At 45.5% G+C, this 19534-nt stretch overlaps 1 protein-coding gene across 5 annotated transcripts in view; it reads right to left on the minus strand.

The window, feature by feature from the left end:
• The window catches only part of TMEM40 (transmembrane protein 40), a 66155-nt gene that overhangs the window by 7192 nt on the left and 39429 nt on the right, over positions 1 to 19534 (minus strand). For 4 of the 5 annotated variants that reach the window (XM_087431539.1, XM_087431542.1, XM_087431543.1 and 1 more), the window contains 6 exons: positions 12655 to 12735; positions 11831 to 11968; positions 6768 to 6821; positions 4625 to 4660; positions 4204 to 4236; positions 3766 to 3813 (listed from right to left, as the gene is read on the minus strand). In XM_087431539.1, the coding sequence (XP_087287665.1) occupies positions 3766 to 3813; positions 4204 to 4236; positions 4625 to 4660; positions 6768 to 6821; positions 11831 to 11968; positions 12655 to 12735 (390 nt within the window). The remainder of the gene's footprint in view (positions 1 to 3765; positions 3814 to 4203; positions 4237 to 4624; positions 4661 to 6767; positions 6822 to 11830; positions 11969 to 12654; positions 12736 to 19534) is intronic. The other variant, XM_087431540.1, reaches the window with a different exon arrangement.

Below are 19534 nucleotides of genomic sequence, written 5' to 3' on the forward strand. Positions count from 1 at the left end.
GATTATAAGAGAATACTATGAAAAACTATATGCCAACAAATTGGACAATCTAGAAGAAATGGATAAATTCTTAGACTCATCCAACCTCCCAAAACTGAGTCAAGAAGAAATAGAGAATATGAACAGACCAATCACAAGTAATCAAAAACCTCCCCTAAAATAAAAGTCCAGGACCAGATGGCTTCTCTGGAGAGTTTTACCAAACATTCAAAGAAGATTTAATATCTATCCTCAAACTACTCCAAAAAATAGAGGAAGATGGAACACTTCCTAACACATTCTATGAGGCCAACATCACCCTGATACCAAAGCCAGACAAGGCCAGACAAAGAAGGAAAATTACAGGCCAATATCGCTGATGAGCACAGATGCAAAAATCTTCAACAAAATATTGGCAAACCGAATCCAGCAATATGTTAAAAAGATCATACACCATGATCAAGTGGGATTTATACCAGGGACACAGGGATGGTTCAACATCTGCAGATCAATCAATGTGATACACCACATTAACAAAACGAGGAACAAAAGTATTCCTGTCTCTGCTCAAGTGGAACTTTATTCAGAGAGGCTGCTCCTGACCAGCTAAAATAGCACCCCAAGCCCCACCCCTTTCCAGCTGTTATCTCACTTTATTATTTTTCTAACATTTATCACCACTCAACTTGCTATATTTTCATTTCTGTGTTATTCTCTGTGCCCCTCAGTAGGATGGTGGGTGGTGATTTCGCCCAGTGATTAAAGCAGCACCAGGCATGCAGAGGTGCCCGACACTTTATTTGTTAATACTTTATTTGTCGAATGAACGTTAAATGCAAAGGTAAAAAGTGCAAATGTGTCAAGTTTAAAAGTTTCACATTGCCCCATTCTCCCTCCCTAATCCCACTCTTTAAAATTGAGTGGTGACTGGCAAAACTTTTCCAGGCATATATATGCACATTTTTAAAAACAAAAGCAGGACCAATTTGTATACCTGCTGCTCTATAATTTGCTTTTTTCCTCTCATTGTTAGATTGGGGCCATCTTTCCATCTCAGAGCATATATAGATCTGCCCTGTTCTTTTTGATGGCTACATAGTGTTCCATGGTATAAACTTACCCTAATTTATTTAACTCTCATCCACTGATGAACCTAGAGGTGTCCTATTTTTTGCTGTTAGTACCGATGCTGCACCAAACATCACCACACGAGTCTCCACGCGTTTGTGCATATATTTCTGTGGGCCCAATGCCCCAGAAGTGGAATTGCAGGCTTGGAGGGTTTTTGTAGCTAACAGAGGTCAAAAGAGGAGCTGAGAGACAGGGCCCATACCTTGGGCAGGAATTCCTGAGAGTGGTTTGTGAAAGAGGCGCCCCTGCACTTTGCCAGGCACTGTGGAAGTCATCAGGGGAGAGCACACAGGGGCCTTGACCCAGTCAAGGGGCTGTGATTAGAAGAGATGCAAAAAAAGACTTCAGGAAGAGAGAAAGAAAAAGAAAAAAGAGAGGAAAACTCAGGGATGGTTCCCTGGAACAAGGCAGGCTCTCTGAGTGGGTGTTGAGGCTGCAGGGAATGTGTCCTAATTTAGTCCAGATTTTGACCACTGATGTGCTGCAAAGCTTTGGACAAATGTCCTGACCCCTTTGAGCCTCAGTGTTCTCGGTGATAAATGGAGGAGAGCAACCTCTACCCCACCAGCGGGAGCGAGGGGTCTTGGATGGGAACATGCTGTGTAAATGGTAAAGGTAGTGGGGTGCCACATATCACTGCTGTCGAGGGGCGTATGGAAGGCAAGTGAACGGAGGTGAGCAGGGTATTTCTGGGTTTGTTTTTGTTGTTTTTTTCCTGGAGAAAAATCAAAATGAGTATTTCTAGAACATTCTTGGCTCTGAAATCAGTTTATTCTTTAGGAAAAAAGTATGTTAGGCAGAACTAGTCTTAACATTTAAGGAAGCATCAGGCTTAGGTCTCTTCAGAGATGTGACAGCCTGGGGGCAAGGTGGATTAGAGAACTCTCCTCACCCAGTCTTTCAGAAATGCAAATTGAATTCCTAACACAGAATTTCACCCAGAATCTTTTTTCCAGTTTTTTTATGAATAAATATTTAGAAAATACAAGTATTTTTAAAAAGAGAGAGAACAACAAAATGCATGATCAAGTAGAGGACTGGACGGGTAGGACAGCTTAGTTGAAAAGAGCAAAAAGTCAGAAACAACCTAAATGTCTACCAAGTGGGGAATAATTTCAAGAACATCATAATGTACCCACACTGTGAAATTTTATGCAGCTGTTAAGATGTCATAAAAATTTGGGAGTCACCACGGCTGAGGCAGTCCAGGAGGGCTTCATGGAAGAATCAGAGTTTGAGCTAAGCCTAAGCATTAAAGGCAGTCAAGGCAGTAGGACTGTGTGTGCGTGTGTGTGTGTTGTGTGCTTGTGTGTGTGTATACATGTGTGTGCGTTTACATGCCATGTTACACGGGAGGCACAGCACGAGACAAGGCCAGGAGGTGGGAGCAAGGCACAGACCCAGAATAATGAAGGGTTCTACCAGGCGAGTGGAGGGGCTGTTGCGATCTAGGGGCGTTTTGGAGGCTGAAGCGATCGGGCCAGAATAAAGACTCAAGGTCGTGTTTGAGCCGGGAGGGACCTGGGGGATCATTCTCATCTGGTTTTTCTCAGTCTTCAGCCATCCACACCCCACCTTTGTGAGTTTTGCCCTTTCTACGTAGCACTGCTCACCACCTTCACAATTCCACGCTAATCCAGGGACCATCTGTACTGATATTTACTAAACATTTTTCTTTGAACAGATTCCTTTTTTCCTTAAATAAATTTACTTTAAAAGAAAACTTCACGTCACAATAGTAAATGGAAACTTAGGATCCCCCATCTTAAAACAAACACAAGGCATACAAAGCAAGATGGGGAAGTTCTAGCTGCCCCACTGCCTGCGGAAGGCTCTGCACACAGGGAGAGGCTGCTTTCTGTGTCCAAAGGGCAACGAGCAAGGGTCATGGTGGCATTAAAGGCACGGGGCTCCCAGCTGAGACCGTGCTCTGAGAATGAGAGTAGAAAGGGGAGTCGCCTTCTCTCTTTGCGATATAATGCCATGTCCTGAAGCAACTTGGAATTGGCCTGCACTTTGGGAATCTCGGTTTTAGTCCAACAAGGCCCATTTCATAGCCTTGGAAGGTTACACAGCATGCTCTGCTGGACGGAGGCAGAGCCAGGGGCTCAGGCCCAGGTCTCCCCCTCCCTAAAGATGGGCTTTTGCAACAACTCCAAAAAAAAATCAGAAACCATGGTCTCCCTTCCCACCCTCAGCCTCCTCCCCGAGGTCCCCACAGTTCCAGGACTGGAGTGGAGGAACTCCGTGATTCTCATCACTCCTTCCCTAGAGTCTAGTCTAACCCAGCCTCACGGCTTCCTCACCAGGCCTGTTTCCAGCTCCTCATCATGGCCATGGGCCTGGAGGGCATTTATCATCCTAGTGACTCTGTGCATAGCAGAAAGAGCACAGGACCAGGGTTCAAGCCCAGGTTGTGCCACTCACTAGCTGTAAGACCCCTCTCCATCCTTGAGCCTCAGTTTCCATATCTGCAGAATGGGAATCATTGTACCACCTTCTCAAGGTGATTCTAAGCTGAGGAGTTTGCAAACTGCAGGGCACACAACAGAGATGGGCCACAGTTACTGTTGTTCCAGGCCGCCAGCTGACCTTCTACCCACAGAAATCTGGACCAGAAGGGCGGAAGCAGCGTTGCAACACTAGTTTCCTTACCATCTTTCTTTATATTCAGTCGTCTTAACTGAGAGGCCGCCACTTCTCCTTAGGAGCAAGAGAGAGATGAGGGTTTAACTTTGATGTGGGACAGCAGGCGGCATTTTCTCCTCCCTGCCTCACGGAGAATGGCTCTCTTGGGTTCTTTGTTCTGGGTCAGAGGGCGCTCACTGCAGGACCAGTCAGGGCAAAGCTCTGAAGGTGAGGGTGGCTGTCCTTGGGACCCCCACTGACCCCCTCCTCACTCTACTGGCCTGAGTCTCTTCTTTTCCATTTCCCCTGTGCCCAGAGGTCCCTTTCCCTAATCACAGTCACACTCTGGCTGATGATGGCATCCCTTCTGGGACTGACCCACCCTCTCAGGCTGTCTGTTGTCCCGTCCCAACCCCCTGAAATCCAGACCACCTCCCGCTCTCCTCTTGGAGCTTCTGTATTTACCATTTGCTGGGTCAGAGCCTCTCCTTCGGAGTCCTGGAAATTAGAAACTCAGCATTAGTGCCCAGACCAGCTTGGGTCCTTAGCAGGTGCCGCCATCCTTGGGGAGGCCAGAGGTGACCTCTGAAAATGCCCCTGTCGAATTCTCCAGCCCCCAAGGGGTCTTTCTATCTATAGATAGTTTTTACAATCCCTTTGCCTCTTGTCTGGACCTCCTTTCTAATCTCCACCGGCCTCTGCCTCATGCCACAGCCAGCCCCACCTGCTTGCTGAGCCCAGGTCGGAGCCCGAGGCCCAAGTGGACTTGGAGTCCTGTCTCTCAGACGTGCACCCTGAAGCAGCTGCCTCTTCTGGGAGAAAGATGACGTCTAGAACTCATTCGACACCAGCGCTGAGAACCCCCCTCCCCTGACCAGACACTCACCTGATTCCCCAGAGGGCACCACCTCTCCAGGGACTCCTGCACAGAAGGAAAATCACCAATCACACATCCATTACCCTCTGAGTGGGGAGAAGTTACTCTGCAGGGAAGTCAGATCTCACTCAGAGAACTTCCATTTGTTCCATTTGATCTGGAGTGTGCCGAATAGGACCTGGAGCAAACTGGAAGGTTCCTCTTGCTTCTAAAGGGGCCACCACCTACCAGTTGCTGAAAGCTGCTGTAGGAATGCCTGCTCAATGTTACAGGGCTTCCAATTTCCCATGAGAAGCCAGAAATCTAGGTTTTTACATAAACTTCTTGATTATAAAAAAGTTGGCAACACTTACATTCTATCAAATCAAAGATGTCATCGTTTGTGAGACTGACATTATTTTATGTGCTACTATGTAAGGATAACTACTGTCAATTATTGTAAGTTGCCAGTGATTTTAAGATGAATCCTGATTTTAGGGATGTCCAAATGTGAAAAAGTGTGAGTTACAGAATTGATCAAATATATTATTAATAATGATAATAATAAAACACTCTGTGCGCCAGATACAACATATCTACACACACATGGGCCACCAGTTTGCATGTTCATGCCTATCCAGATGCAGGTAATGATACCTAGCCATGTGCCCCACCAGGCCCTGAGCATGAGGGAGCCAGGCTGGGTTGTACACTGGGAACTCCGACCCCCCAACCCTGAGTGTCAAGCCCCTTGTCTAGGCTGCCCCAAGGGTGAGTTGAACCCTGTATACCTGCTGCCTCCTCATTCATTGGGTTTGGGGTGGCCCTCCCACCCAATTCACCCTCCAGTTCTTGGTGCCTATTCTAGTTCCTGGTGACCTCTCTCCTAGTCTGTTACCTCCTTCCCCTCAAGAGCAGCCAGGACCCCTTGTAATCCCACCACTACCACTACCAGGAGCCCCCATTCCTGTACACTTCCTGTCCTTCAGGTCAGTCCCACACACAAACACCAGAAGGGGGCCCTCGGCACACAGCAATAAACAGCGTGCTGAACTGTCTTTAGGGCTGATGTGCAAACAGGAAACACCATCTACAAGTGACCAGAGTGACCAGTACTGAGAGCACAGGGGATATACCAAGAATGGCAGGAAACGAGACTCCAACAGTATAGTTTACTAAGTCCTCCAATGTCTTGGGGTGGGGGGAAGTGATTCACAAATAAGTGACAATATCTATGTTTTCTACAGTGAATATGAATTACTTTTATGATAAAAAAACATTTTTAAATATACATAAATGTGACAGTTTCTCTCTCTCATTTTACACCCAGTGAAACATTCTTACACTCCTTGAGTAATTGAAAACATTTTTCTAAACCAAGTAATACTTGTTTTTGTAAAAAAAAAAAAAAAAAAAAAGTAAGAAAATCAGAAAATTCAGATAGGCAAATAAAACAGTATAAAGATTATCCACAATGCTACCACCCAGAGGCAGCCAGGGGTAATATCTTGATGCAGAACATCAAAATATTTCACTTCCTTTTCTTTGAATGTACACATAAGTGTTTCCCATTGTTTCCTTTAGGTTATTATCAGGCATTAGGAGAGCAAGTAGATTATAGAAATGTTGGATTAAACAAAGTTGAACAGGTTTTCTTATCTGGCAGTGTGCACTGGTCAGGCAAAATAGTTCGTTCCTACAAATTCCCCATTTCATCACGGTGCTACCAAACCCAGTGCCATAACGTTTATGTCTCCTGCTGTCATAATCACGGTGTTGGGAGGCAATTATTGCATTACATGAGCTTTGTCGAGATCAGGTCTTTAATTTTCCCTTGCATGCTTAAACAGCCCAGAATTCTAGGACAGCGAGTACTGATTGTGTCCCATTTTGCTGGTTGGGAAGATGATGGCCAGAAATATTAGGTTAGGGGTTAAGGTCACCCCACAAGTCAAGGTTATAGCTTGGAAGAGAACAGGACAGTCTCACTATGGTAGAAATACTTGCCCCCATCCCCATCTGCCAATGTTGTAACCACACACCTTGCCACATCTCCTATATTTGCCCAGCGCATGAAACACCCTCATGACCTCATTTCTGCCCAACAAAGCCCTAAGCCCTCATCTCCTTCTTCTAATTCTGTTTTCTCCCAAGTCACTAGATAGCCAATTACCTCCATAGAGTTGAAGCTCATCCTTCAAAACATCAGGCTCCCCATGCTCAGCACCTGGGTAGAGACAACCCTTGTTAGTCAGGTCTCCCAGCCACAGCTGTCATCTCCACGTGTCTGAAGTGTTACAAGACCTAACACAGTCCTTGTGCTGGGGTGAGGTGGGCAGTCTTCAAGAGGCAAGACAGTCTTACAAATGCTTTGCCTTTACTCTGTCTCTTACTCCCCCAGCACACCCAAGGGTGACCACGACGTTCAGTTTACTAAGAAAGAATTGGACAAACCTATATTACTGCAATAAAAAAATTAATTAATTAAAAAAAAAAAGAATTTGGGGCCTGAGAGGACCTGGGCCTAGTTCAAAGTCAATAATAATAGTTGCTATTTATTGAGCACTTTCTATGTGCCAACACTGTGCGAAGTAATTTGTATTTAATATTTCATTTAATCTTCATGGAATTCCCATGAAGAAGATATTAGTACCTCTTCCTCTCCCATTTCACAGATAAGGAAACTGAGGCTCACAAAGTTAAATCATTCCCTGAAGGTCACACAGCCAGCAAGTGGCAACTCCAGGGCTCAAATCCAGGTCTGTTGCCAAAGCCTGCATTCCTAGTCACTTTTATCCCCAGAAATAGAGCCCAGAGCTCAACTCCAGCCTCATGGGCAGCATTTATTAAATACCTCATGTGTGCCAGGGTCTGTACTGGGCATTAATCTAGGCTCTTTCTCCTATGCTCTTTTTTTTCCATGATCCATTTGGGCTGAAATTTATCATCATTTTTTTGCAAAAATTTTCTTCTGGTTGTAAAACTAAAACATGCTCATTGTGGGGCTGGCCCCATGGCATAGTGGTTAAGTTCGCATACTCCGCTTGGGTGGCCTGAGGTTCGCAGGTTCGGATCCCAGGCACAGACCTACGCACCACTTATCAAGCCATGCTGTGGCAGGTGTCCCACATATAAAATAGAGGAAGATGGGCATGGATGTTAGCTCAGGGCCAATCTTCCTCAGCAAAAACAAAACAAAACATGCTCATTATAAAATATTTAGAGTATAAGATAGTTCAAAAAAGAGAAAATAAAAATCACCCATAATTTAACTATCCAGAGATAAGCACTATTAATATTTTGATATTTTTCAGCAAAAAGAGGAAGATTGGCAACAGATGTTAGCTCAGGGCCAATCTTCCTCACCAAAAAGAAAACAACACGTGCTCATTGTAAAATATTTATAGTATAAGATAGTTCAAAAAAGGGAAAATAAAAATCACCCATAATTTAACTATCCAGAGAGAACCACTATTAACATTTTGATATTTTTCCTTCCAGTCTTGTTTATAACCACATATGTGTGAATTTTTACAAAGTGTATATGAGATCAAACTAATTATATGACCTGACGTCTTTCTTTTTCACTTCAGAGATGTGTGAAGAACAGAGCTCCCCCTAGGACAGGGTGTAGCATCACTGATCTCTTTTGCTGCTGTTGGCCATGAGGTTCTTTCCTGTTGTTGCCCTACCGTAAACAAAGCTGCAAGGAACATCTTCACACAGACGTGCTTGGTCCCGTTGAGAAACTCAACAGTGGGACACAGGGGCAAAGGGGAGATGGTAAGACCTACTGCCTATGGTGAGCCGTCCCTGTGGGGGTGTGAGCGCCCCAGCTCTGCTCACGTTTTCCAGTTACTCTGGGGTGCAGGTCCTCATCACTGCTCTCTGCAGGGAACCAACACAAGCTGTAGGAGAACCTCAGCCTGGAACGAGCCTGTAATACACTCATTCTGGTGTTCATTCTCAGAATTCAGAAGATGTGAGGAGTGTGGTCTGGGGCAAAGAGCTCTGCTTTGGGGGTTGAAGGATAAGAGATCTGCCGAGAACTCTCTACGTGACCTTGGACAAATCACTCAATATTCCTGTGGCTGTTCTTTCATAAGGCTTTCATGAAGGTGAGACAAGGTCATGCGAGGTATCTTATTTCTGAGGTGGTTTCCTCCTACCCAGTGCAGGGCTGTGTCATCTCTGTATCCCACAATGCTGTGCTGACTCTGTGTTTGCTCCTGTTGTTTCCCACCTTGAATGCCTTTCCCATTGGTCTCCCTTATCCTGAAGGTTAAGCTGATGTCACATCTCCTGTAGAAAGGCTTTTCCAACAGCCCCAGCTCACACTGACCTTGCTTTCCCTCCTCTGGGGTTTCTATGGCATCAACTGTGTGCTTGACACAGTGGGCATGAGGGTCAGTCAGAGGTCATGGTGCTTGTCTCTTGAACCATCTCGAGCTCCCAAAGGGCAAGGCCTGGGCCCTCACTCTCCCAAGGGTGCCCAGCCTAGAGCGGGAGCTTGACCAAGACTTGAAGAATGACCATGTTGTTTGTACTCTTAGACCTGTCAGCATTCCAGGAATTCAAGCCTAGGAGTTTCTGGCCCCAGGTCCAGAGGACTCCATTACCTCAGGTGACCAAGATGGCCCCAACAGTGCTGATGTCCCTCTGTGTATTTGGGGACCTCCTACTCAATCATGGATAAATTTTAAAGTTCCAGGAAACCAGATTAACTGTGCTTAAAATCAGTGAGTATGTGATCTCAGCTAGATACGGAAAAAGAGGGATCAGGAAGTATATCAAGATAACAGCGGTATTTATCTCAGGAGATAGGATTTTGGGTGGTTTCTATTTTCTTATTTTTTGTCTTTTACAAATATTAATGCCAAAAAAAATGCTTTTTCATTGCATTTTGCAAAATATCAAACAATTCAGAAAGCAACAATTTCTCCAAATTCTATCAGCCAGAGACAACCTCCAACAACATGTGAACGAAGATTATTTTAGCTTTCAGTATGAAATGTTCATAATATATAATTTTTATAAGAGGTATTATAGAATTATATACTGTTTAAAATGAGGACATTTTTTGTATGTGGCCTCTAATTCAATTATTTAAAAAATTAACCCTGACAGAAAGAGTCACTCTTTGTTATCAGCATCCCCAGTATCCAACACAGAGTCTGGCATATAGTTGGTGCTCAATAAATATTTATTGAATAAATGTAAGGAAATACATTAATATGTGTTTGGTGGTTATCTTTGGGTGGCAAAGGAGATTTTTTCCTTCTTTCTACTTCTTTCTATGCTCCACATTTTCTACAACTTGCCTATGTGTAATCTTTCATAATAAAAAAGTTTTAATTAAAAAATAACAAGATACACTAAGAACAAAATGATATGCAGGGAGAGTGGTGCTGGATGCCAGACTATGAGTCAGGGTCCAGCATGTGGAGGAAGCCTGGGGGCTGCAGGGAGGTACCCAACCAGCCTTGGGGCCTTGAGAGCTAATGGTCAGCATCTGAGCCTGAAGAACAGGCAGGTAATTCTAGCAGCAGGCCAGCCACGGTAGGATCAGAGACCAGGGTCCTGAGTATCGGTGTCTCTCTATGCTTCTGTGTTTATTTCCCTCATGCTTTTTCTTACTGTCTGGTTTCCTAACTACAGTCAGCCCCACGTGTGCTGTAGAGCCCAGAGGGAAGGGGCTTATGGCCACTCTTGGAGGAGAACTTTTGTGGGGGAGCAGCACGCCCTGAGGGTCAACCAGAATCAGAAGACAGAATGTCCCCTCCCACCCAGGGAGGAGAAGCAAAGGGACAGGCAAGAGCCCCTGCACCTGGAAGCTCCTCTTCCAGAGCTAATCCTCATAGGGGGTGTGTTTGTATACTTGTTAATAAGGGCGGCCGCTTCCTTTCCAGTCCCATGAGGAGACTGGCTACAAACAAACCCACTGGACGCACCAACCACTCTCCCTCCTCTGTCTGCTGAAGTGAGCATGGATTTTGTGGCCTTTAGCCTTAGTCTCATTATTTGCAACATGAAGACATGAGGCCAGGGCTTTGCAAGCATTTTTTTTTTTTTTTAGCCCAAGATCTCTTTCATCAAATAAAATCTCAGGCCCAAGTCCACTATGTAAAACATATCATAGTGCATGAGCTCCGATGGAGGAGGAGTAGACCAGAGCCCACCCCTCAGACTCCCCAGTCCAAGGAAGACCTCCAGGGAATCCCAGGTTGGTCACTGAGCCCTCTTACAGCAGGTCAGTTAGCCTATCTGTGCCTCAGTTTCGTCACCCGTAAAATGGGAATAATAAGAGTATCTTCCTCAGTGGTTGCTATGAGAATTAACTGAGTGATGACACGTAAAGTGCTTGGGACAGCACCTGGTACACAGCAAGTGCTCAATAAATGCAGTTGCTGCTGCTGCTATGAATTCAGCCTTACATTTTGAATTAAAAGAATAAAAATGAAAGAACATTCTGATTTTTATCAGAGAATAATGTGGCAATTTGTAATCTACACCCATCAGAGATGTTCATGCCTCTATACCCACTAAAGTACTTGTGGGGAATTGATACTTAGGACATAATTTATGTGAAAAATTCAGAAAGTAAAAGCTTTTGAGCAAGGATGCTCATGAACATGATGCACTGGTGGCGAGGTGGGGGGATCTTAGCAATAACAGTTATTTGTGCTAGGTGCTAAGACTTTACACGCGTAAACAACGTAGTCCTTACAGTAATACCATGAGGTAATAACTCTTGCTATCAGCCCATCTTATAGATCAGGACCCCAAGGCATACAGGGTTTAGCAATCTACCCAAAAACACATAGCTAGTTAGTGGCCAAGGGATTTAAACCTAGGCAGGCTAGTTGAACAGACAGATGCACTGACTCCGGCACCAGAATGTCCCTGATGGACCTAAATGTTACTTTACAGGAGATGCAGCCACTCGAGGGGCTATTTGGCAAGCATGAAAAATAGCTATGAAGATATTACAGAATAACACGGCAAATGCTTAAGATAAGATAGCAAAAAGTTTTAAACAGAGGACAAAATTGTCTATATGGTCAGTTATAACTGTGTACAAGTTATGTGTACAGATAGGCGGGCTCTGGAAGGGAATATGGAAAAATAGAATTGAAGTATCAAGGTGGGAGACATGGGGGACTGTTTTTCCATATAAATGCTTTTCTTCAATAATATTGTGAGATATATAGACTTTTTAAAAAATATTTGCTATACCTGAGGCAGAGGAGGATGACAAGGAAGAAGAGGAGGAGGAGGATGAAGAGGAGGCAGAAGAAGACTTGTCTCTCTTATATGGTCCTTGAGAAAAGAGTCCGGCCTCCCCATCCTGCTTGTGGAAATCCGTCTCTCCATCTGGGAATCACACATAGGCAAGGATGAGTGCTTCCCTCCCTTCCACCCGAGAGACCACTGAGGCCTCCTCAAGGGTCTACTTGGACTTGGGGGGCCAGAAGTGGCTGGATTTTCTGGGATACTCTTCCCAAACACCTCAGGCCAATGGAAGGTACAGGAAACCAGGGCTCTCAGAGGCCCCAGGAGCTCTAGAAAGGCCCAAGGCAGGAATTTCTCTGCGTATGAAGCCCACAGAGGGGCTTCTGAGCCCTTCATCCTGCCCAGAGACTACTAGACTGTGTAGAGTAGTCGCCAACTTAGGATTCTCTGTAAATTACAGGGCAGGCGGGACCTGTTCAAGCCCTAAACCTTCCCATCCCCCATTCTGGGGTCATGCAGGACACTTCCCACCTTCTGGGGACTCTCCCTAGTGCCAGCCCAAGCCCCATAGCCTTCTCGAGATTTGGAAAATAACTGAGGGTCCCCACAGATAGAAAGTGCTGGGGGACAGGCTGACCAGGCACATACATGTGAGTGTGTGTGTGTGTGTGTGCGCGCGCGCGTGTAAAATCACTACTTCCCTAGAGGTTTCAACTATGACTTGAGCCATTGTGTCACATGAGCTGAGCTGGGTCTTCTGTTCCACCCACTGCTGGACTTCACCTCCCATGTGGCTATGCCTGGAGGTTCAGAGAAGGCAAACATACAGTCTAGATCCTCTGTTTCTCCGTGGACTTGACTGTGGTCTCGAGTCTGGGAGGAGGATCCTGAAGTCTCCATGGCCTTCTCTGGAGGAATAACAATAGTAAATAATTAATATCACCTTAGTTAATATCCTTAATATATAAAGAGCTTGGCAAATAAATAAGAAAAAGGCTTATAAAGATTTATAAAAAAAAGAAACACACAATTAGGGAAATTTGATAATGATCATGTTTTGATAATATTAAGGACTTTTTTAAAAAAATAGACTTAAGTTTTTAGAGCAGTTTTAGATTCACAGCAAAATTTAGTGGAAGGTACAGAGATTTCCCATACCCCCTACCCCCAAACATGCATAGCCTCCCTTATTATCAACATCCTCCACCAGAGTATTTATTTTTTAGGTGTGATATTTATATTGAGGTTATATTTATTTAAAGTATCCTTAAATTTAGAGATAAATACTGAAATATTTAAGATAAAATTATATGATGTCTGGGACTTGCTTCAACATAATCTTGTTGGGGAGTTGGAGAGCGTAGGTGGGGGCCCAAATAAAACAAACATGACCGTAAGTTGGAGCTACACCAAAATATAAAGAGTGGTTATCTCCAGGTGGTGGTATTATGAGTATTTTTATTTTTTTATTTTTACTTTATGTTTTCTAAATTTTTAACTGTATTGCTTTTGCTAAAATAAAACAACCAATAATTTTTCATTACTTAAAAATGTAATATGCCATCTTTTTGTGTGTGTGTGTGTGGTTTTTTTTTTTTGTGAGGAAGATCAGCCCTGAGCTAACATCCGTGCTAATCCTCCTCTTTTTGCTGAGGAAGACTGGCTCTGAGCTAACATCTATTGCCAATCCTCCTCTTTTTTTTTCCCCCAAAGCCCCAGTAGATAGTTGTATGTCATAGTTGCACATCCTTCTAGTTGCTGTACGTGGGACGTGGCCTCAGCCTGGCCGGAGAAGCGGTGCATCGGTGCACGCCAGGGATCCGAACCTGGGCCGCCAGTAGCGGAGCACGTGCACTTAACCGCTAAGCCACGGGGTGGCCCGCCACCTTTTATCAGTATAGTGTTTAACAGTTTTACAAAGGGCTATGTGTCCATAATTCCATCTGAGCCTGATCACAAACCAATCAGGTAGGAATTGGGATTAATTACTCCTCAAACGTGATTTGTAGTTTCTAGACAGCAAAACTTCCCAAAAGATTATTGCATTTGACCCTTCCAATAACCCTGCAAGGTAAGTTTTATTATCCTCATTTTACAGAGAAGGAAACTGAGGCTTGAAGAGATGAAGTGACTTGTACGAGTTGGGACTCTGGAACCCGTGTTCTATTTAATGCCCTCCGAAATGCTGGTCTGGGGCACACCACTGCTCAAAGTCCCTGCTGGAACCGGCTGTTGGGATTATGGATGCACGCAGTAAAGGCGAGGGCAGGAAGCATGCACTGGAAGGTGCTGCGGGAGGTATGGGAATCTATCCCTTCAGGACACCATCCTCTGTGCTTTCCAGAAATTCTGAGTGGGAGCTAGAGGGAACTCTAGAGGCGGGCCTCCAGGCGAGGCCACAAGAAAACCATAAATGGTGGGCTTGGAAAATCCAAATGGCTAACCTCAGGGAGCTAGCACTCTTCCCTGGGGAAAATACACGGAGTTGCCAGGGTGGGGCTGCCCCCCAAAGGGGCACATGGTCCCCCAGATCAAGACTATACTTCCCAGCATCCTTTGAAGTGAGGTGTGGCCATGTGATGTCATTTCTGCCAATGGGATGTGAGTGGATGGGGTGTGTAGGGGGGGCTGCTGATAGACGTTCAATGGCTCTTTGGAGGAAAAATATATATACATACATATGTTTGTTATAAATTTTACCGATGTAAAGAATGTATAGCACACAGTTTACAAAGAATAAAATATACAGTACTCTTTATTGCTAATTCCACACACCTATGACTTTAGTGTGACTTGGAATTTCCCGCAAAATCCACTATCAGTTTATATAAATCTATTGCCAACAATAGTGTCACAAAACCAGACTAAAAATAAATGCTTGATAACTACCAAATTCAGCAAAAAAGTTGCTCACATCATTGATGAATGAGAGTACTTCTGACGTGAGTGTTGGCTGATATTTTCTTTCATGATAACGAGTAAGATGAAAGGGAATCAGTAAAGGCATTCGTTGTCATAGTTTGTCAGTGATGTGAGCAACTTCTTTGCTGTATCGAAAAATATTTTAAAATTCTAGAAGAATATTTTCTCAATTTTTGTACAGTGTAATGGCTACAGTTAGAATGCAGTTTTAGGTTTAATCTGCATCATTAACATTTTCTTGGTGACCTTCTTAAATTTAGACAGTCAACATAGCAAACCACCAAGCTCTGATTTGTAGAGTTTACTGATTTCTGTGGTGTCAATATTCCCACCGTGACTGATTTCAAGCTACCAACATGGTGTCAGTGAGCGCGGAGCGGGGAAGAGCCACGCAGCAGCTCACAGAGTTGTGCAGTGCTTCCACCACACAGATGCAACAGATGAGTCTCAATGCCTAGGTGATAGCAGAGTGTAGCGAAATAAATGAGGAAGTGAAACGTTTTGAGTAATTATCAACTTTGTTTTTAATAAAGTTTATTTAATTGTAAGTTAATTTAATTTACTTTAATAATTGTTGTATTTAACAACTGGCTCCAAGAATTCCTAAAGATTTAACAAGCGTCTCTCACAAGTGGTACAACCTGGTTCCAGCTCTGGGCAAATCAACTTCTGTTTGATTTCTACTGTCTCTTTGCTGCTTTTCATATGATAGAATGCAGACACGGGGGTGGTGAACCAAGCTCCATCATGTAACCAAGCCAACACCCCGGGGAATCCCTGAGCAACAGGCAGAAGGAACAGGCCCCGCAAGCCCTCATGCACAGAGCCACCTGCCCGCCTGGACCTGGCTCTGGTCAGCTCCTGCACAGGAAACACGCCCCTCTCTAACTTGAGCCCCGTGTTTTTGTCTCTTTGTTATAGCAGCTTAGCCAAGTTGTACAGGCTTCACTCTGACATCTGCCCTGTTTCTTCTCCTCCCAGCTCTAAGTCCTCACCGCTGAGAGGAGGTAGACTCACTGGTCTCTGACTAGTTCAGACCAGGGTTCTCCTCCTCAACTCTCCTGACATTTGGGACTGGATGGTTCTCTGCCGTGTGTGCATTGTAAGGTGTTTAGCAGCCTCCCCACTAGATGTGACAATCAAAAATTTCTCCAGACATTACCAAATGTCCCCTGGGGAAGGGGACTTGAGAACTACAGGTCCAGAGAATCTATACTTAATCTACCACAAGACCTTGACAAGGCCATGACCTTCCCTGAGCCTCAAAGCCAGACAAGCTGGGTTTGAATCCTGTTGACACTTCTAGCTGTGAGAGTTTGGACACATTATTTAACCTCCTGCTGTGCCTCAGGTTCCTCATCTGTAAAATGGGAACAAGAATAGTGCTTACCTCGTAGTATTGCTGTGAAAATGGCATGCATTAAAACATGTGAGGCACTTAGAACAATGCTTGGTATAGAGCAAGTGTTAAATAATTGTCAGCTGAAACAATGATCGTTATTACCCGGGGGCAGCAACAAGGCAGTAGCAGACTGACCAGCGTCCAGCCCCACTCCTGTCGCTTGTGTGTGGGATGACCTAGGGCAGGGCAGTCCCCTTCTCTAAGCTCTGGTTACCTCGATTGTGAACTGGCGCTGGCAGTGCCTGAGGGAGGAAGGTTGGCCAGTCCTGGCCTCAGCAGGGCTCAATGAACGTCGGTTCCCTCTTCTCCAGACCTCCAGTTACCCTGGGACACTCAGTGTCCATCCCCAGCCCCACTCACCCCCCTTCTCCTAGCTCCCAGGCTCCATTATCTCATTCTAGAATAAAAATTCCCATTTCTCAGGGCAGAATTCAGCTAAGCATTAGAGAGTCACTAGCCAATAAAACTAATTGATATTCAGGTATGAATGACTTGGTAACCAAAAGCCGCCAGGGCACATCTATATTTTGAAAAGGACTCTGTACACAGCAGGTGTCCAGCACATGTTCACTGGCTGAGATCATCTTTAATGGTGGAATTTCAGATGGAGCATAGGAAGAAATTTAGAGCCATATGGGGGAAACAGAGCTGCTGGCTGATGCCAAATACAGCAAACATTCACCTGTCCTGCTCCGGCTGTCTCCATCACGTTGCAGTCCCCGGTCACACACAGCGTTTTCAGCCTTCCAGACTTCCACCTAGCCCATTCTTCCCTATATGGCCTTCCAGGCACAGCTCAAATTCCCCCTCCTTCAGGAAGCCCTATGCTAATTGTCTAGCCAATAGCCACCCTCCTCACCCCCACTCCCTTAACCCTCTTCCCCTACCACCCCGACTTTCTTTCTTGCTAACAAAACTGTGATTTTGTTCTTCCAGCATCAGGTTAGACACTTGTTTTCCCAGTCTCCCTTATAGCTGGGGGTGGCCATGTGACCCAGTTTCGGCCAATGAGAAGTGAGGAAGTCAGCTGGGGAGAAGGGTTTTACTTCTCCTGACAAAGGAGGCCAACAGTGCTGGTGCTTTGTCTCCCCTCTCCTTCCTTCCTGGAACATGAATGTGATGGCAAGAGCTACAATGACGATCTTGTGACCATTAGGAAAAGCCAAAGCAAATGCAGACATGTCGTTGAGCTGCTGAGTCATTGCCAGCAGGTGCCTCCTTTTTCCTTATTTGAGAAAAATAAACCCCATTTTGTTTAAGCCTCTATAGTCAGGATTTTTGGCATTTGCAGCCAAACACAAATGATACACCTTCCCTCTTCCTCATTCATACATTAATTGAGCATCCACTTTGTGCTACCACTGAGGATACAGTGATGAACAATTTGTAGCCCTGTCCTCAAGGAATTTCCAGGTAGACCAGGGGATTGTGGCAGCCCAGAGGCCAAATCAGACCAAGGTCAGCTAGGGAAAGTTCCTGAAGTGGGGGATGCTGGGGATGAGTTTGGAAGGGCCAGAGGGAACAATGTGCAGAGGCGCAGAAGCAAGGGGCCATGGCCCACATGGGAAATAGTTGGCAGGAAGCACCTCTGAAGAAGAATGAGAGGGGCTGGCCTGGTGGTGTAATGGTTAAGTTGGTGCGTTCCTCTTCAGCGGCCTGGGGTTCACAGGTTTGGATCCCAGGTGCGGACATACACGCCACTCATCAAGCCATGCTATGGCACTGTCCCATGTACAAAATAGAGGAAGATTGGCACAGATGTTAGCTCAGCAACAATCTTCCTCAAGCAAAAAGAGGAAGGTTGGCAACAGATATTAGCTCAGGGCCACTCTTCCTCACCAAAAAAAAAAAAAAAGAAGAAGAAAAATGAGATGTGAGGGAGGCCCAGAGGGTGCTCCCACCCATCCCCTGGCACATCACACTCCTGAGCCTTAGTCAACTCTACCTTGTACCAGACTCTTCTTCCTCAAGGTAGGCCGCCTTGCTGCACAAACCCAGGGACCACCATTCCTATTCACCTTCAGATCTGTGCCCAGGGCTCAGCAGAGGATCGGACACACCCAGGGTGTGTCTCCTCCACTAGATCATGAACCTAGCCAAGGCAGGAACTAAGGCTGATTCATCTCTGTGTCACCAGTACCCTGCACAGGCCTGGCAGAACACAAAAATGATGATGATGATGATGATGATGATAATGACAATAACAAATAAGTGCTTACTATCTGTTAGGAAATGACCTAAGCACATTACACTTGTTAACTCAGGTATTCCTCACCTGGACCCTATGAGGGCTCAATATAGTTGTGCCCATTTTATAGATAAGAATGTGGTGGGATAGAGAGGCTAAGAAACTTGCCCAGGGCCACATAGCTAGTAGGCGGTTGAGCAAGAGTAGTTGCTCAGTCCATGTTGGGAGACAGAAGGAGTGATGCTGGCACCTCTTCCCAGGCCCTGTCATTAGCACCAGGAAAGAAGCCACTGACAGGTATCGATCATTGGAGTGTATGCAAATAATGCTGATTTGGCTTCTATTTAGCCACTGGTGGGGCCCTGAGCAAGTGTCCTCATAGCCAAGGGAACGTCCTTGGGCAATTCTTCAGCACTCTTGTCCATCAGGAGCTGGGAGGTAGGACCTGAGGAAGCCCTGTTTCTCCTTTTAATGTCCTTGCCCCGTCCCTCCTCCACCTGTACTTCTGCTATGAGAAAGGATAAATAGAATTTTAAAAATGTAAAACTCAAGGATCAGCGTGCAGTGCCATGCTCAGCCCGAAGGGAGAGAACACTAGTGGGGGAACAGCAGGCACAGGCAGAGGGAGTGCTGGGGGCTTCTGAGAGCTCAGGTTCACAGCATGTGACTTCCTGTGAGCCAAGATGGACCGCAGGGAGTTGACAGGAGAAGTGAAGAAATAAGAAAGCAGGGAGAGGAAAGAGAACGCGGCACGTTCTCTGTGACCTTATTTCACGCAGGCAAGCCTTATCTCACACAGGAAGAAACTGAGGTTCAGATAGATGAAATGACTTGTCCAAAGTCTGCCAGCTCACAGATGGACTCGAATCCAGCCCCTGCCCCGATACAGGTCCCCCGCTCCCAACCCTGGTTAGAGGCCTCTAGGCCTCCTCTCTCAAGTGGCCTCCACATCTGAGGTTGTTCCTATAAGGAAACGGGATGCCTGACTTTCTAGCACTTTTCTCCAAAAAGCCCAGCCCTGCTGAGTCATGGGTGGTGCCAGGGCCTCTGCACTCAAAGGTCTTGCTAAACTGGATTTCCCTTTCGGTTCAGCCCAGATTTCCTAAGCTCCTGCTATCACAAGGGCCTCGGCCTAGGGTGGGAGAAGTATTAGAGGACAATGAGCTGTCACAGCCTCACAGAGCTTTCCCCGCCC

The sequence above is a fragment of the Ceratotherium simum genome, chromosome 5, assembly GCF_057802395.1.
Source record: "Ceratotherium simum simum isolate JZ-2026a chromosome 5, ASM5780239v1, whole genome shotgun sequence".
In the NCBI taxonomy this organism is placed as follows: Eukaryota; Metazoa; Chordata; class Mammalia; order Perissodactyla; family Rhinocerotidae; genus Ceratotherium; species Ceratotherium simum.